Source organism: Vicugna pacos, chromosome 3 (assembly GCF_048564905.1).
Source record: "Vicugna pacos chromosome 3, VicPac4, whole genome shotgun sequence".
Lineage (NCBI taxonomy): Eukaryota > Metazoa > Chordata > Mammalia > Artiodactyla > Camelidae > Vicugna > Vicugna pacos.
In genome coordinates this window covers 20,581,414-20,598,747 of record NC_132989.1, presented here as the reverse complement: position 1 = coordinate 20,598,747, position 17,334 = coordinate 20,581,414, and the positions used below count along the sequence as shown (strand labels likewise).

Below are 17,334 nucleotides of genomic sequence, written 5' to 3'. Positions count from 1 at the left end.
GGGGCTCTGGGGAAAAGAAAGGGAAGTGGTTCAGAAATAACAATCTCTAAGTCATCATTTCCTGTTGAAAAATGGGCAATCGGGCGTGATACCAAGGGAAGTGAAAGCCAAAATAAATATGAGCGACTCTGCCTTTGGAGTGCTTGTGTGTCCACCCAGGTGGCATCGTAGTGAGCTGTGTGAGATAGTCACCCTGCATAAGGTGGTCCTGCTGGCTTTAAGTGAAGGATGAGTCAGAGCTAATAGGAGGAACGACCTGAGAACCAGCCGCTTATCTTCTGCATTGTTCCCCAGTAGAGGGTGACTCAGTGCCTTGGACAGTGATGGAGCACAGCTTTCAAGGATGACAGGGAGGGATGAGTTAAGGAAGAACAGTTGTCTTTGTGAATACCAGCAGTAGGTTTGGCTTAAGATCCCTGTCTTCTCCATCACTGGAGCCATTTAGGAGGAAGAGGATGGGCCTTCTTCTCAGAAATGTATTTTACATAGAGGAGGTCCAAAAACTTTGGTCATCTTTGAGGAGTTCATTGTTAGTCTTTGGTGACTCTCTCATGGCTTAATACCCGTTCCTTGATTTAAGTTGGGGATGTGTATATGGTGCCACTAAATGTGTTTATAGCCAGAGGACCCAGCAATGCCTGTTCCCTCACCTCCATGAGGATCTAAAGGAATGGACGCTGCAGGGACAGTGGCAGCAGGAAGTCAAGCTACCATATTGTTCTGAGCTGGGTTTTGCCTGACTCTCTAGTGGAGAGCTCTTTGATGAATTGGGCATGTGGCTTTGTCCGAAGGCAGGCCTCTCCCCTGGGCTCAGGTAGGGTAGCATATACCTTGGTGCTTACCTTTCCTGCCACAAACAAAGTGTAAGAGTTCTCTTCACTGTCATTATTAGGGCTGCTTCTTGGAAAAGGAGAGTTAGGTGAAAAAAAATGAGATTCTATTTAACAAGTAAAGGCATGTTTATTTAGGGGCAAGAAAATTAAACACAACAATATAACGTAGAGCAACTGTGTCTTGATGTAACAGGTGTTTGAGGCAGGTCAGAGGGGACCACTCAGACCACGAAAGTTGGCACTGAGAAGTTCAAGTTAGAAGGGGGCTGGTCCCCCAGAGTAGTAGACCTGAGCTTGTGATCCAGGGGTGAGGTTCTGGTTCTTCTAAACCTTGTTCAATCTTTTATTATCCTTTGTTCAGGTTGAGATTTGGGAGTAGGGCAAAATATATAGAACTTGGGAGGGGCCCATCCATGTGGGCACTGAGAGGAGAGACCGTGGGAACATTTATGTAGCTTGGAGATTGAAGACCGGCAGGGGCTCGGGGTGGGGATGTGAATGGTTTTGAAGTATATGAAGGCCTTTTGTGAGAATCATGGTGAATGGATGTTTTCAGCCTTTCACTAAGGGCAAGACTAAACAAAGAATGGGCTTACCTTTTAGCCTGAGGCACTTTAAATGAGAATTTCGGGAAACCATCTCAACTGAAAATATGGGAACGTGGCATTATTTTAAGAAAGGAATCCAGAATGTTGACTTTTGGATAGTTGAGAGAAAGTGCAGAAACACACTTGAGCTGACGTCTTATCTAGATTGACCTGACTTTGCCTGTTAGACTGCAGACTCAGGGCACACCAGCTTCCTTTTCTTTCCCTTCCGTGTTGGTTATCAACATAACCACACTCTTCTACGAGATAACCTGACACTACGAATGTACTAGAAGGAGACTGAGTTGGAGCCCTGGCCTTCAATTTCTGAAGAAGTGATTTTCTTAGGAGGCATTGAGGCTCACAGGATAAGAGCTTGGTTGTTTGTACCAAGGAGACCTGGTTTCAAATGCTGGCTGCCACTTAACTGTGTGTTTTGGGGCAAGTGACTTAACCTCTCTGAATCTGCTTCCCCATTAGTAGAATGGAGGAACATTAGTCCTCCTTTCATGGGTTGTTAGGAATATTCCATGAGACAGGGCACGTAGAGTTCCTATGCCTGAGGTACAAGAGGTGCTCTGTAAGCACTAGCCATTATTATTATTTTATTCTAGACTTTCAAACCAGGGCTGGGAACTCAGATACAGCTACGTAATGCCTCTTGAACCTGCTTATGTGAACTCTGCCCTTCTGCCTTCGTTACAGCTACTAGCATTCCTACAAGGGCTCTTCACTTTCTACCACCACGGTTATGAGCTGGCCAAGGACTTCAACGACTTCAAGATGCAGTTGACTATTAGCATACAGAACGTGAGTGGGCGAGGGGATAGGCTCCCTCTCCCTGGTTAAGTACGGGTCTGGGTGCCTGGAGATCACTTAAATGGCTGGGAGTGCAGATGGGGAGGACGGGCCTTGTTCGAGTTCAAAGGGAAGTGGGGGGCAGGCATTGCTAGGGTGCTGGGTGGTCCCAGGTTAGAGCGTCATCCTCTCCTCCGTTATTTCAAAGCACTATTTATGTTCTCGGAAGTGCTGCTCTGATTATGTTTTAAATCCCTAGCACCAGAGTCAGGATTTCCTTTGGCAGTGGAATCCCAGCCCCACCCAGCCCGGCCCAGCCTCCCTCCTGTGCATCCAGCTGTCTGGCCACAAGAAACCTTACAGTGTGTGTTCAGGGATTGGGGATGGAGCCCATGTGCTGGCCTCCAGCTCAGAGGATGTGCTCCTGTTCAACCCGCCCTGGGGCAGCCAGGAAATCCAAGCCAGTGCGCCTTACTCCCAATTTCCTTCCCCAAATTGTTAACGGTGGGACCTTTGGGTGCACAGAACCCTGCTTAGGACTCTGGTTTGCAGTTACTGGGGCTCGAATGCCCTCCTTCCTTGTGTGATTGGGCCACGTTAGTCTGCCTGTTGTCTTTGTCTCTGGATGATCCCGTGGCCGAGGAAACCCAAGTGCTCCCATGGGAGGTGTGCTACATGTTTTTAGAAGCCTGAGCTCGCCCCCCGCACCCCCCATGCTTCTCTGAGTGGCCTCAGAGAACAGAAAGTTGAAGAGTCTTGGATGAGCTTTCGCAGAGCCCGGCTTCCCCTTGGGCCTGGCTCCTCAGAAGGCAGCCTCTGCGGTGGAGGTGTACACAGAGCAGGTTTACAGGAGGCAGTGTCAGCCAAAATACCTGTGAGTGGTGAGGCAGTCTCCACAGAGGCCCCAGTTGACGTCATGGGCCCCCTGGCACAGGCCTGGGCCCCTGACCCTCCTTCTTTGGCCCTTGGCCTCTGGTTACTGGGTGCAGGCTGCCCTGGGGGAGGGAGTAACCTTACGTGAAGTAGCTCCATTTCAGGAGGGGATTCTGTGAGCCATCAACAAACAGCTAAGAAAAGTATCTCCTGGAGGGAGCTGGGGGGCCCCCCTCCTGTGGACCATCAGAGTCAGCTTCGCCTGGGGTGCCTGTTGACAGTGTGCATGTCTGGGTTGAGAGGTACTAAATTTACCTTTGGCGGTGAGGATTGGTCGTTTGCATTTTCTGCCAGTTCCCCAGGTGATTTTGACGATCCCTTAAGTCTGAGGGTCATTCTAGTATAGGACTTTTAAGGCCGAAGTATAGTTTTTAAAAGTGAACATTTGCCTAATTCCTGGATGGCTGAATGTTCCTTATCCGGTTTTAGTTCTAAGGATTCTGTGGGTTGATGTTCTGAATCACTAGAGATAGGAACAACGTTTCATTTCTTCCATTTGAATAAAATTCCTTTCATCCTAGACAAGAAACCGCTTTGAAGGCACCAGGTCGGAAGTGGAAGCGCTGATGAAGAAGATGAAGGAGAACCCCCTCGAGCACAAGACCGTCAGCCCCTACACCATGGAAGGGTACCTCTACGTCCAGGAGAAGCGTGAGTGCCGGGCTGGCCAGCAGCCTGGGTGGACCCGTGCCTTTGGCCCAGGAGGTGGAGGGTGTATTTGGATCCTTAGTGCCTGGTCTGGAGCACAGGTCTGGATGAAGGAGAGCGATTTCATAGTCCAGTTTCCTAAGGGGAGGTTGCTGTCCACAAGGTCTTTGTCTACCTCCAAGGGATGTATCGTGCTTTCTTTGTAACTGGGAATCCCTTTGCAGCCGGGAGCCCATCGAGGCTCCACGGCGCTACTTCTCTCCCTGGTGTCGCCCTACTCTGGAGGTTCCTGTACCCTCAGTGTCACTGTACAAACCACACCCTGGGCGTAGAGGCCTTGGAGAGGTCTGCAGCGCTGGGCCTTGCTGTCTGTCGGCGGTCACATCCTTTGGTGGACTTCCCAGTGGGTGATTTTGTTTTCCCTTGAGACTTGTCTCAGCAGCGCCCAGAGAATTATGACTTGGGCCCATTCCCTCTTGCCCTCAACTCCTATTATCCTAACACTTACATTTTATAAAAAGTAGAAACAAAAGCTCATCCCAAGAGCTAGGAAGAAGACCCATGGGCTGGCCCATATACGTCAGGGAAAGAAATGCCAGGTGCTGCTAACCCAGGGTTCCCACTGATGACCCAGAGGTTCTTGCACTGGGCTGTAGCACCCCCAGACTTCATTCGTGCGTGCCCTGCTAGGGGTTACAGGAAGTGCTTTTCTCTTTTCTTTGACAGGTAGTTCTTGTAGTCTCCCAGCCATGCTTTCTGCCTGGGCACTGATGATTCAGTGCTAGACACATCTCTGCACTCCCGGAGGCTTTCTGAGGGAACAGGACACTCGTTTCAGTGGTTATTTTGCTTAGCGATTACTCAAAACTTCGCTTGGGCTTAAAATTGCTCCCTGCTGACAGTGGTGTAGTAATGGGGTTGGAGGTCGGAGCATCAGGCGTGAAAGAGAGTTTTATGTCCCTTATTCTTACGGGGATGAGCTTGTTAAGGTTTGTAAGAGACAGAAGCTGCTTTAGTTGTGTTACACCTGCATAGGTGGTGAGATCTTCTTTGCCCAATGAGAAGAGCGCCCCAGAAAGTTTTAAGTCAACTTGAAAATGTAAATTTTTGGGCTACAAAAATACAGTTCAGTGCCCACTTACAATACTTAATTTATTAAATGGTCACTTACAGGTTAAGTCGGTGTGAGCGCTCTCCCACTGCATCATTCAGTTTTATTCCAACACTTCATGCACTCTCTCAGCACTAATGTCTCGATTATCATTAGAAACACATTTTGATTCTCTAACCCAGTAGTTCAGAGCATATCATTAGGATACAGCTTTCTTGTTTGTTTGTTTGGAGTGTTTGTCACTTACTATTTTGAAATAATTTCAAACTTTCAGAAAGTTTTAAGAATAATATAAAGAACAACCATGTGACCTTAACCCAGACTCACTGATTTTTCCCCTACTTCCACAATTAGATCATTCTTTCTCTCTCAGTCTGGGTGCGTGTGTGAACATCACAGTCACAGATACACACACACACGTTTAAATTTTTTCTAAGCCATTTGAGAACAGATTGCACACATTATGCTCTTTTACATCACTGTGCGTTTTCTAAAAATATTCTGTCATGTAACCACAGTTACCATATCCAAGAAGTTTAGCATTGTAAGATATTTAATCTAAATGACGTTCCACACACCCAGTTTGTCAGTTGTCCCAGTGATGCCCTCATAAAGCATTTCGTTTTCCTCCAGTACGGCATCTTATATAGCATTTAGTTGTCATATGACAACTTTAGTCTCCTTTAATCTGGAATAGTTCCTCACATTTTCTTTGGTTTTGAAGGCATTGATGTTTTTGAAGAATACAGGCCAGGTCTTTCATAGAATTTTGTTCAGTGTGGCTTTGCCTGATGTTTCCTTATGATTAGATTCAGGTCGAGCATCTCTGGTCAAATCCTACATGAGTAATTCTGTGTTCTTCCCGGGTACCACATCCAGAGCAAAGGATGGCCCTCTGCCCTGCCATGGTCTTGTTAATTTTGATCATTTGATCAAGGTATGTTCTGGTTTCCCCACTGTGCAGTCACTCTGTTCCCCTTGTAGTGGTTAGCAGTCTGTGGGGAGACACCTTAAGACTGTGTTCTTCCCTCATTGGACTCACTTCCTTCCTTCCTTCTTTCCTTCCTTCCTTCCTTCCTTCCTTCATCAGTATGGACTTATGGGTTCCCATTTTGTTCAGTAGGCTACATACATTACTGTCTTTATTATTTATTTTGATGCTCAAAGTGTCCAGGATACAACACTTTTGAAATCTTTGTCTTGTGCCATCACTGGAATTTATTCTCTTAGCCAGAGAAATACCTTAGCATACTTGGTATTTCCATTTGTCCTTGATTCTCCAATGTATTGCCTTGTAAGTTTACTAAGTGACATCCAACACTTGTGATGGGCATTCACGGCCTGAAAAATGATTATCTAGTACCTGCTCAATTTCTTTTCGTGTTGTTATTTTTGGTTTTTTTGACCATATCTATGTGATCTAGAGCTAAGCATCTAGGACTAGTATTGGTTGAGGACCTTGCTAATAATACGAACCATGCCTCCTTCTTCCTCGAATGCTACTTTTTTGTTCAAAAATAAAGTAATTGGCCAGGCACCCGGTAATGTCAGAGACTGTCAGTATTTGACTGCAGGGCACTGGCTTTTTTCCCGAGGGATAATTTTGAGGGACAAACTCCTTAGATTCCATTTGAGCATTTATAGTTACTTCCGTTTCACATTTCTGGTGTCTCAGAGTTCTGCTTGTCTGCGTTTCCGATCTTGAGTTCTGCTAAAATAAAAACGAGGGGTTTGGAAGTGGGTCAGAACCCCTGTGCGTCTGTGCACACGGTCACAGAGCAGCTGTGTGGGAAGCATGAAGTCATCGGGCCAGATGGGAACGGAGACAAGCACTTTGAGGAGCCTTTCTGTGCTCTTTCTTCAGTCATCTTACTCCTGTCAGGGGAGAGAAAGGAAACTTCAGATGGAGATTGATGATGGGAAAGTGAATTTAATTTCCCCAGGGAACCTCTGCTTTCCTTATTTTTTAAGACCCGTTGGCTGCAGCAGTTAGTGGAAACCATCTACCTTGGTCACTGGGGAAAGCCCTGGTCCAGCGCCATCTCCAGCCTGTGGGATCGGATTTCTGTCTGTTCCATTCCAGCTGCTATGGAGAATGTTTTGCCCCTAGAAACAGTTTAGGGACTAAGGATAGTGAGCATTGTGGGTTACTGGTTGTGTGTTTTTCCTGCATGCAGTGGACGTGTAGAGATGATTTATGGGGAATCTTACCTTGCAGGTCACTTTGGAACTTCGTGGGTGAAGCACTACTGTACATATCAACGGGATTCCAAACAAATCACCATGGTACCATTTGACCAAAAGTCAGGAGGAAAGGGGGTGAGTTCATTTTTAAATTTCATGTCTGATTTGCTCAGCTAACATATGATGAGTATAATGCATGCATGAAGTAATACCGCTAATGTTTTGCTGTAATTTTCTTAATTTTTATACAGTAGTTCCAGGAGGCATGGCACCCAAAAAAGTAACTAAAACAAGATGATTATTCTTAGCTCTAAGTTACATTAGGAACTGCAGTTAGGAAAGATGCTTGTAGTTCACATGTATACTGTGTTAGTGTGTTTAGATGCTGGAAATTCTTGGATGACGTCGCCTTGTGAAGCTGGTTCTTGTCATTGTCACCTGGTGCCTAGAGGGCTGCCAGTTGTTAGTGTAGATGTTCCAGTTATCTGTTGCTGTGTACCAGACCACCCAAAAAGGCAGCAACTTTTAAAACGACACCAATCGTTTCAGCATTTCTTACAGTTTCTGTGTGTGTCAGGAACTTGCGGAGCATTTGGTTGGATGGTTTGGGCTCAAGGCTTCTCGTGAGGTTCCAATCAGATGGTGACTAGAGCTGGAATAGTAAGTGTTTGAAGCAGCTCTGGGCTGGTCAGATCTATTTCTCTTCCTTTGTCCTGACCTCCTCTCTCCTTCTCTTCCTCTTTCCCTCTTGTTCTGTGTACTCTCAGAGCCTGTCCATCTGGCTTCTCTACATGGGCCAGTCTGGGCTTCCTCACAGCATGGCGGCCTCAGGGCAGTTAAAGGTTTCAAGAGTGAGTGTTCCAGTAACAGAGGCAGACCTTACATCGCCTTTTACTGACCTCTCTTAGAAGTCATATTGCCTCACATTGGCCCTGTGTTGGTTAAATAGTCATAAAAGCCCAGCCAAGCGCACCCAATTTCAGTTGAGAGGTCACAGACCTGCCTCTTGATAGGAGGAGCAGCAAAGGCACATTGCGCTGACAAGCGTGTGGGATGGGAGACACTCCCGGGGCCGCCTTTGGAAGAGACAGCCAGGGTGCCTCTGCGGGGTCGTCGCCGCTGGTGGGCCCTCCTGGCTGTGTCCCGGAGCATTCATTCTGTCTGCATTTCCTCATTAGGTGATCTGTCTTTCCTCTCTGGCTGTTCATTATATCTTCTTCTTTCTTTTTTCCCCTTTTTGAAATTCTGCATTTCATTATGATGGTTCTCTCTGTGTAGTTTTTTTTTTTTTTTTCAATCTGTTGTGCTTAGGATTCAGGGCCTTTCTGGGTTGGAAGATCGGTATCTTTCAGTAATTTTGGAAGGTTCTCACTGACTATCATTTTGAATTTTGTTCCCCTTCCCATTCTTTTAATGATCTCCTTCTGGAAATATTTAAATATTTTAAATTAAAATATTTATATTTTTCATTTGTTTGAATCTCTGAACTCTGTTCTGGATAATTTCTCTCATTCTTCTCTACATTTAGTTTAAATAATTTTTCGGCTGTGTCTCATCTGTTGATAACTTAGTCCTCTGTGAGTATGCCAAGCCTGGCCCTCTTCTCTGTGGTGCATTTCTGTGCACCCCATTTTTGTGTTTGCACATTGTGTGGGCACCACAGTGCAGAGGCTACAAGCCCTGGCTCTGAAGTTAGACTGTTTGGGTCAGTGACGTTAGACACTGTTGTCTTTGCTCTTAGCTAGTCCCCCATGCTGCACCCTTGCTCTCCGCCACTTTCAGTTTTTCTAACTGGTTTTTTCATTAAGCCGCAACACAGGAGTTGATCAGCATCTCTGTCCTTCCTTTTATCAAAGCGAGAAAAGCTAAGGCTCTTTCATTGTGTCTTGTCAAGGGTGAAGTTGACGTAAATAATCTCAGAAAAAGAGACATTAAATTGTCAAAACATAGAGAAATTCTGCAGTTAGAAGCCCTGTTAAAAAATCTGTATTAATAGGTGTCCCCTATTATTCATGAAAGGGAAATGGAGTTAGGTCTGTCTTTCTTGGGTCGAGTCACAGTCCTTTTCCAGCTCTTAGTCCTTCTAGAAATCGGCTTCACTGGATTATTCTCTCACAGCCTTTATTTTGGGTCTTATTATCTTGTGCACTTCTAAGGCTTGAATGAAGAACTGTTTTGTATTTTCTCATCTTCCTTTTGATCACGCTTGAAAGTAAGAGGCAGAGACCAGCTATGGTGGGCGTTTGGGACTCCTTGGGCTTCAGTGAGATAACAGTCAACACTTCACTGAGTCGTTAAGAGGTTTACATGTGTTAGTGTGTATAAGCTTCTTGGGACAGAGCCCAACACAGTACTAAATAATTTTCCTAGGAATAATTCCTTACATTTATATTATGTTTTATATTTTTCTTAGTCCTTTTATTGTCCTTTGCCATCCTGTTTGATCCAGGTCTCCTCCTTTACAAAAGAGGGGATTCAAGGTGAGAGAGAGAAAATGATTTTTAAGGCCGTACGGTGAATGAATTCCTAGAACCAGTGCTGTAACCCTGATTCTGGAGTCTGTGTCTCCTCATTCTGAGCCCAATCATGATAAAGTAGAAAAATTGTATACATATATATAAAGGCTTTCTATAACACCACTCTATTTCCTCGGCCTCAGGGTGGAGAAAGCATGAAGACTGGCTGGGCAGAGGTGATGTCTTTTCAGTTTATACAGGAGAATCATGACATCTTTGTATACGTGTTTGTACGAAGCATTCCTAGGAGCTGGAGGTAGACTTAACATAGATAATTGGGATATTTTCTTTTCCTAACATACTTTTTCTCTACCGTCTTTCTCCTTCCCTGTCCCTTTCACTTGGATTATTTTCTTTAAAAGTATCCACTTTTCTCTTACTTCAGTCCAGGAGATGTGAGCAGATTTCCTCTGTCCTCTTGCAGACCAGCCCTGTATGTGGTAAAAGAGAATTTCCCACATCCTGCCCTCTGAGATGAGGCCCCTCTCTGTGGGAGGCCTGGAGCAGCCCAGCGCTGACCCTGTCCGGTCCCTGGCTGGAAACCCTTCATTATTTCCCCAGTGCTCTCAGGATACACGCCACAATCTGCGTGATCTGGTCCCTGCCTCCCTCAAACTCTTTCCCAGTCCACTTTCCCTCTCGCTCTGGGATTCTAGACACAGCAGCTTCCCTTCAGTTTCTCCAGGGCTCCTTGGACTCCGACCACAGGGCCTTTCCACCTGCTGTTCTCACCCTAGTCTGTGCTTCTGGTTTTATCTCCTGTGGATCCTGCGAGTCCAACCCAAGAAATCCTTTGCTGACCTTCCTGACCAGGTCACATCCCCTTAATGTAGGCTTTTGTTGTGCAATCTGCCTCTTTTATTGTAGTGTTTGTCAGGGTTGTAACTCTTCATTTATTTGTTTAAGTGATTGTTATCTCCATCCCTGCCCCCCACTTTTTTAAACCACAGTAGTTGAACAGATTGTCTTGATAGATTTTTCCTGATGTAACGCAGTCATCTTTGGAACAGAATCACATTCTCCTCTTTTTTCTGCTTATATTCGAGAACCTTTTATAGATCCCCTGTTTTCTCCTATTTCTCAGGGACACCTCCCCTTAAGCATTCCAAGGGGGAGCTGGTCCAATACCATTAAATCAGAAATAGAGTTAGTTATCACCAAGGTCAGAATCTCATATATTTGGGCGTTTACGCTCATACATTTACGCATTGCAGAAGGAGCAGTTCTCAATCTGAGAAGTTCATCTTAGCCATTCAGGAGAAGACAATAGATGGAAGGCTTGTGAATACAAACTGTCTCTTCCTAGGTCTTCTGTGTTTTGTGTGCTATCCTGATATTAGTGGGTGGTCAAGTTTTACCATACGCAGTCACATTTCCTATTATGCAACAAACTAGGCAAGTTTGCTAATTTCCCCCTAGTTTAGAAAGAGAGATCGGCAGATATAGGCAAAATAGGACCCTAAGAAATTCTTACGTGACTGAAAGAGAGGAAATTCAGGGACAGAAACATCTATGTTTCTAGGCTGTAAATTAGTGCTATGTGATAAAACTGTTGCATTCCATTCGTACAATGGAATCCTACCCAGCAGTAAAAAGAAAGAAACTTTTTTTTTTGTTCCATGGATTTTAAAAATTACCTCTATTGTTTTAATGTTTATGTTTATTTTTTATTGAGATAGTTATTGTTTATATTAAACAGTATTATGTAAGTTTTCAGGTATATAACACAGTGATTCAGTTTTTAAATGTACCCCATTTATAGTTATTTAAAATATTGGCTATATTCCTTGCACTGTACAACACATCCTTGTAGCTTATTTATTTTATACATAGTAGTTTGTACTTCTTAATCCCCTACCCCTAGCTTGCACCAACCCCTTCCCCCTGCCCACTGAAAACCACTAATTTGTACTCTGAGTCTGTTTCTTTTTTGTCATGTTCATATATGTTTCATTTTTTTTGATTCTACGTGTAAGTGATTTTATACAGTATTTGTCTTTCTCTGTCTAATTTATTTCACTTGACCTCCAAATCTATCCATGTTGTTGCAAATGGCAAAATTTCATTGTTTTTTATGGCTGAGTAGTTTTACACACACACGCGCGCACACACACACACACATACACACATATCACATTTTCTTTATCCATTTATCTGTTGATGGACACTTAGGTTGCTTTCATATCTTGGCTATTATAAATAATGCTGCTGTGAAAATTGGGGTGCATGTATCTTTTCAAATTAATGCTTTCATTTTTTTTTTTTGGATATATAGCCAGGAGTGGGATTGCTGGATCATTTGATAGTTCTATTTTTAGTCTTTTGAGGAACCTTCATACTCTTTTCCATAGTGGCTGCACCAGTTTATATCCCTACCAACAGTGTGCAAGGGTTCCCTTTTCTCCACATCCTTGCCAGCATTTGTTATTTGTGATCTTTTTGATGATGGCTATTTTGACAGGTGTGTGGTGATATCTCCTTGTGGTTTTGATTTGCATTTCTCTAATATTTAGCAATGTTGAGCATCTATTCACGTGCCTGTTGGCCATCTACAGGTCTTCTTCGGAAAAATGTCTGTTCAGATCTTCTGCGCATTTTTTAATTGAGTTGTTTATTTTTTTGATGCTGAGTTGAATGAGTTGCTTATATATTTGGATATAACCGCTTGTCAGTCACATAATATCAAAACAAACTCTTGATTCGTACAATGTGAATGAATTGCAAATGAATTATGCTGAGTGAAAGAAATCAGACATGAAAGGGCATTCCGTGTCTATAAAGTTACAGAATATGTGGACTAATCTGTAGTGACAGAAAGCAGATTGAATGTGTGCCTGGGAACGGACTGGGTGGAGGGGTGGTGCGTTGTAGAGGGATACCCGGGGCTGACGGAGTATTCATTACCTTGATTGTGGTGATGATTTCATGTATATGTACAGATGTCAAAACTCATAAATTGTATGCTTAACCATGTGCAATTTGTTACACATTAGCCATACTTCAGTAAAGCTGTTAAAACATATTTGTTGCACACCTGCTTTGTTCCAGGGCCTGTTTGAGCTCTGGGGACAAGGGTAAGCAAAAACAGACACTGCATGCCCTCAGGGAGCTTGGAGTCTAATAAGGACAAAGATAGTATTTGAATTATCACTTACAGCAACAGAAAAGTTTAGCTGTGATCAGTGCTATGAGGGAAGGAGGGGTCCATGGTGCTATGTGAACATGTCTGGGAGAACGTGACCTGGTCTAGGAATGTCTTCCTGAGAAGTGACCACTGAACCAAGATCACAGAAGCTCAGAGATAGAAGGAGACCTCAAGGTCATCTTGTTTCAACTGTTACCAAACCTACAAATTAAACCTACTTAAAATAGTCTCAGCAGGAGTTTAATCTAGCCTGGGTTATGCTGTACCATCACGGTCTACCAATACTGAGCACGTTTGGCTCTAAGTAGAACATGGCTTACAGATTTTAGCTGCATGAGGCTCTTGCTTGAGAAGGTTTGTGATCCACCTTCCACCTCCTGTGGGCGTGAACACTCAGGTTTGAGAAGATGAAGTCATCACCCTGCTGATGTTTGTGTTTGTCCTGGAGAGGAGCAGAGCCCACGATCTGGCCTCATCTTGATGGTCTGTGTGTTCCCCACAGGGAGAAGATGAGTCAGTCACCCTCAAGTCCTGCACACGGCGGAAAACAGACTCTATCGAGAAGAGGTTTTGCTTTGATGTGGAAGCAGTAGACAGGTGAGTAGCTGTCCCGCTTTTCTTAGGAATACATATTGCTGAATTTAGATCTCTCACCTTGTCCATTCGACCACAGCTTTCTGGTGTTTCCCTCCTCTTTCCCTTCTCCATCCCTCCTCTCATACTCAGTTTGGAGTAGACCTCAGGGCAGTTGCTGATGTGCAAGAATCAGTATATCCTCTCCCATCTTTTAGATTCAGCACTGAGCCCCTGGTTGGTTGTTTGGTTTTATTTTCATGTTAGGGCCTCCCTTCTTGGGAATGTGTGTTATATCTCAGGAGGATGAATATATGTTTAAAGAAAACTGTTTAGCGTGACTGTTTCAGGTTTTGGAGTTTTTTTTTTTACTGAAAAAATTTTAATTTAATAAAATGATTCAGAAGGAATTAGGTAGCGGGAAAAGTGGGAGAAGTCTGCTCAATTGAAAAAAGAGCTTTTAGTTAACAGCATTTCACTCACCGCTGTGTGTGTGCGCTCAGCAAAGACAGCAGACCTCTTGCAAGATCACAGGCTTCGGAGTGGGAGCTCTGTGTTGTGTTTCTCCAGATTTATAGAGTCTCATTAAGCTGTGCCACTTCATGGTGTTGAGCTAGTTTGACAGCATTCCAGTTCTTGGAGACACTTTACTTGGCAACAGGTTAATTCTTTCAATGAGAGCCACGTGTTAAGCTTATATGAGCTGCCTATTCAAGATCGGCAGTGCTAGCATGAAGAGCCTTCAATCTCAGCATGATTCTCATTTAATGCTGTTGAATTTCTCCCCTTTATTAACAAAAAGATAAAGCCACACCACTTTGTCAAGCCGGTGCTTCTCCCCTCCCTGGGACGTTTACCCGTGGCCTCTTTATAGTAGCCGTCGAGGATCCAGAGCCCGAGTTCCGCCGGGGCTCTGCTCCTCCGCGTGCACCCCGGTTTGCAGTGCCTTCTTGTGGCGCGGGGATGTCTCCCTGTGTCGCAGCTGCCGGGGCTGCTCGAGCACCCGTGGAGAGAGTGTGCCCACTTAGCCTGAATCCGAAGTTCGTGGAAACTCACTGTGTCCCTTCTTAGTGGTCTCGTCATGACACCTTTGGCTCTCAAGTCAGGCAACCCAGATCTAATGTTTGACTTGGCTGCTCAGTTGCCATGTGATTTTGGGCAAGTCACTCAGTCTTGCAGGGCCTTGATTTCCTTCTCTGGAAAATGAAGATGGTAATAGCACCTAGTTCCTGGAGTTATAAAGCTTTGAGAAGCGAACGCATAGAAAACACTGGGCGGATGGCAAATAATATATGCTCAATGATTTGCCATTTTTAACTTGTTAATTAGCATCTTGCGCATGTGTATCAGACCTAGTGTTTCGTAAGGCTAGACTCTAAATGCAGAAAAGTAAAGGGAATTTGTAAAGAAAAGAGAGTACCCCAATCGTGCACTGTGTGGAGGTTGTGAGAGGGGCAGGGAATGGAGAAGGGCTGTTTGGAGGGGTAGGCTGAGCTGGGGTAGCAAGGGGAAATTACAAAGAGGGTGGTGACTCGAACTGAGATCAGTTATTCTTAATTTTAAACAAATCCTCAATCAGGATGCTTTAAGCCCTTGTAGGCATCTTTCTGCTCTCAGCGTGGAATTTATGGGAATCCCTCCTCCTGGCATCCATGAAAGATGGGTTAGCAGATGTGCTTGTGTGGAAGGGGAGCCGGCTGTTTGATGCTGGTCACACAAGTAGTTCCCAGAGATGATCGTCTGTTTGCAGGGCTCCTTGGACAAGGGCATGCCTCGCAGCGCAGCTCCTGCTAGATTGTAAAAGAGGTCAGTGATGCTTCCTGAAGCTGAATTGTTTTCTTCTTCAGAAGTTCCCCAGAAGTTGTAGAGAGTTGTTTTTTAGGCAATTAAAACTCACCGTGGTTCCTCCATCTCATTTCCACCCTTACCAACACTTCCTGCCACCTTCCCCCTGTATGAGGCCTAGAAAAGCTTTGCACATCCCAATTATAAGCTGAGAGCGAATGTGTCACATTCAGCATACTGAGTGGGTTTGGGAAGTCGATTTCTTCTGAGTCGCCGTCTCTGGTTCCCTTGGCGTGACATGGAGGGGCTTTGGTTGAGGTTCAGAATGAGGCTGCTAAGTCCCCGCTTAATAAGCGGAGGTGGGGGTAGGTAATTCTCTCGTATTATTTGTATTTTAACTTTTCTGTCTATTTTGATGTTTTGACACCTTAACACGCTATCTGGCTGGGGAGATCCTGCCCCTTCCAGGGCTAGCCAATTCTTAGAGTCAGCCGAGGGCTCAGCCTGGGGAGGGCCACTGATGTGTGGACTTCAGGTCAGAGCCACCTTGCCTCCCCTGGCCCCAGCACCCCAGGAGGCAATATTCCTCTGCCTGAAGCATCCCGGGCCAGGTACAGGCGCTGAGGGACCCACTCCTATAGCCTAGCAGCCCAGAAGTTATTCAGGCTAGCTGCTCCTGAACGGTTAACCCTTCCCTGCCTTGCCTTTCCTGTGGGAGCTCTGATGAAGGTCGTGGGCTGGGCTCTCCCCTCCCGCCACTTGTCTCCTGGATGATGCCGGTTCTTTGCCACGTGGCCCTGTGTGCCGTGCCGTGCGTCCTGTGTCCCGCACCTGTGAATATACGAGACTCTGTTTGCCTGAGCCTCTTCTGTGTCTCCTCTTGCGTCTGCACCTGACTGGCCGTCACCTCAAAGAACACAGAGCATCTGTGAAACACCTTTCTGCTTTCTATACAGGTCATTGTCTTTGGTCTCAAAGATTAGATTACAGTTGGGCAGTATTTTCCTTAGTGTCTCTCTGCCTTTTCCTCACACATCCAGGAAGGGACTGAGACAGGAGGGAAAAGGCATGTCCATGTGCTCAGGGGAGGCATCCCTGGGAACTCTGCCCAGAGCCCCTTTCCCTGGAAGACTCCCCTACGTCTTGCTTTTTCACCAGTGCACTGAGTGAGGAGGTGATGCTGCTAGCTGTCCTGCTGTCTTTTCTACCTTCCATAGACTTCTCAGCTTCTACCTGCTGGGCTAGAGAGGTACGGGGCGTGGGGAAGCAAGATGCAAGGTTGGCCACCTAGGAAATGTGAACACCACAGAGGGAATGGCTCTGGTTAATAGCGCGAGGTTTCAGAGTGTGCCGGGAGTGTGTGAACTGTAGGATATACGAATACTGATGTGATGGCTATGAGTTTTATTCTATCAAGGTATTACTATGTGCTGAAGTGTGGCTTGTTTGACTTAGAATATGTGACCTTGTGGTTCTCAAGCTTGGATGCTTTTATCCTTCAGGCTCAGGGCTGATACTTCATGTTACTCTGTAACAGAAGCTGTAGCCTTTAGGAAGTAATGTTGTAGGAGGTCAGGCCTGCGAGTGGATTGCATCAGTGTCTCTTCCTGTATGGTGAGAACTGCCCGCTCTCAGCATCCAAGCGGGTGCTTGTTAGAACCGCAGCTGCTCGTTTTCGCCCCAGACCTACACAGTCCAACTTTCGGCAAGACAGACCCTGCAATCCCCCTTTTGAATAAGCCCTTCTGTGGTCCTCTGTTCTTACTCTTCATTGGTGCACTGATCAGCGGGCTTATCATGATACAGTTTCCCAGAGCACAGACATGCATTTTCCTTATTCAAAATAGAACAAACAACAGTAAAACAAGATAAAAATTAAAAAGAAGAGAAACTTCAGTCTCCTTTACTAAGGAGCTTAATTCTTCTCCATATAGAGGCGCGTGCAGCTAGAAAGGTGGTTACCAGGCTCTGACACAGAGTAGCAGGGTAAAAGCAACAGCAGTAACCACAATAAACCCACTTTTTTTGTTAACAACGGAGGAGGGATGTGGGAACCAGCGGTAAGAGAGCACTTTCTGGAAGCTGAACACTGTTCGTGTGGTTTCATGTGATTCTCATGTAACCCTCACTCCAGCCCAGGGACGTGTGTGCTCCAAGGACCCCGGGTTACTACAGTTTACAGGGTGAGTCTCACCCAGAGCTCAGGGGGTTTGAACGGAGG

At 45.3% G+C, this 17,334-nt stretch overlaps 1 protein-coding gene across 4 annotated transcripts in view; it reads left to right on the top strand.

Moving 5' to 3' along the window:
- The window catches only part of ARHGAP26 (Rho GTPase activating protein 26), a 411,458-nt gene that overhangs the window by 126,987 nt on the left and 267,137 nt on the right, over positions 1-17,334 (top strand). For all 4 annotated transcript variants that reach the window (XM_031671891.2, XM_072955787.1, XM_031671880.2 and 1 more), the window contains exons 7-10: positions 2,126-2,230; positions 3,673-3,802; positions 7,129-7,229; positions 13,258-13,352. In XM_031671891.2, the coding sequence (XP_031527751.2) occupies positions 2,126-2,230; positions 3,673-3,802; positions 7,129-7,229; positions 13,258-13,352 (431 nt within the window). The remainder of the gene's footprint in view (positions 1-2,125; positions 2,231-3,672; positions 3,803-7,128; positions 7,230-13,257; positions 13,353-17,334) is intronic.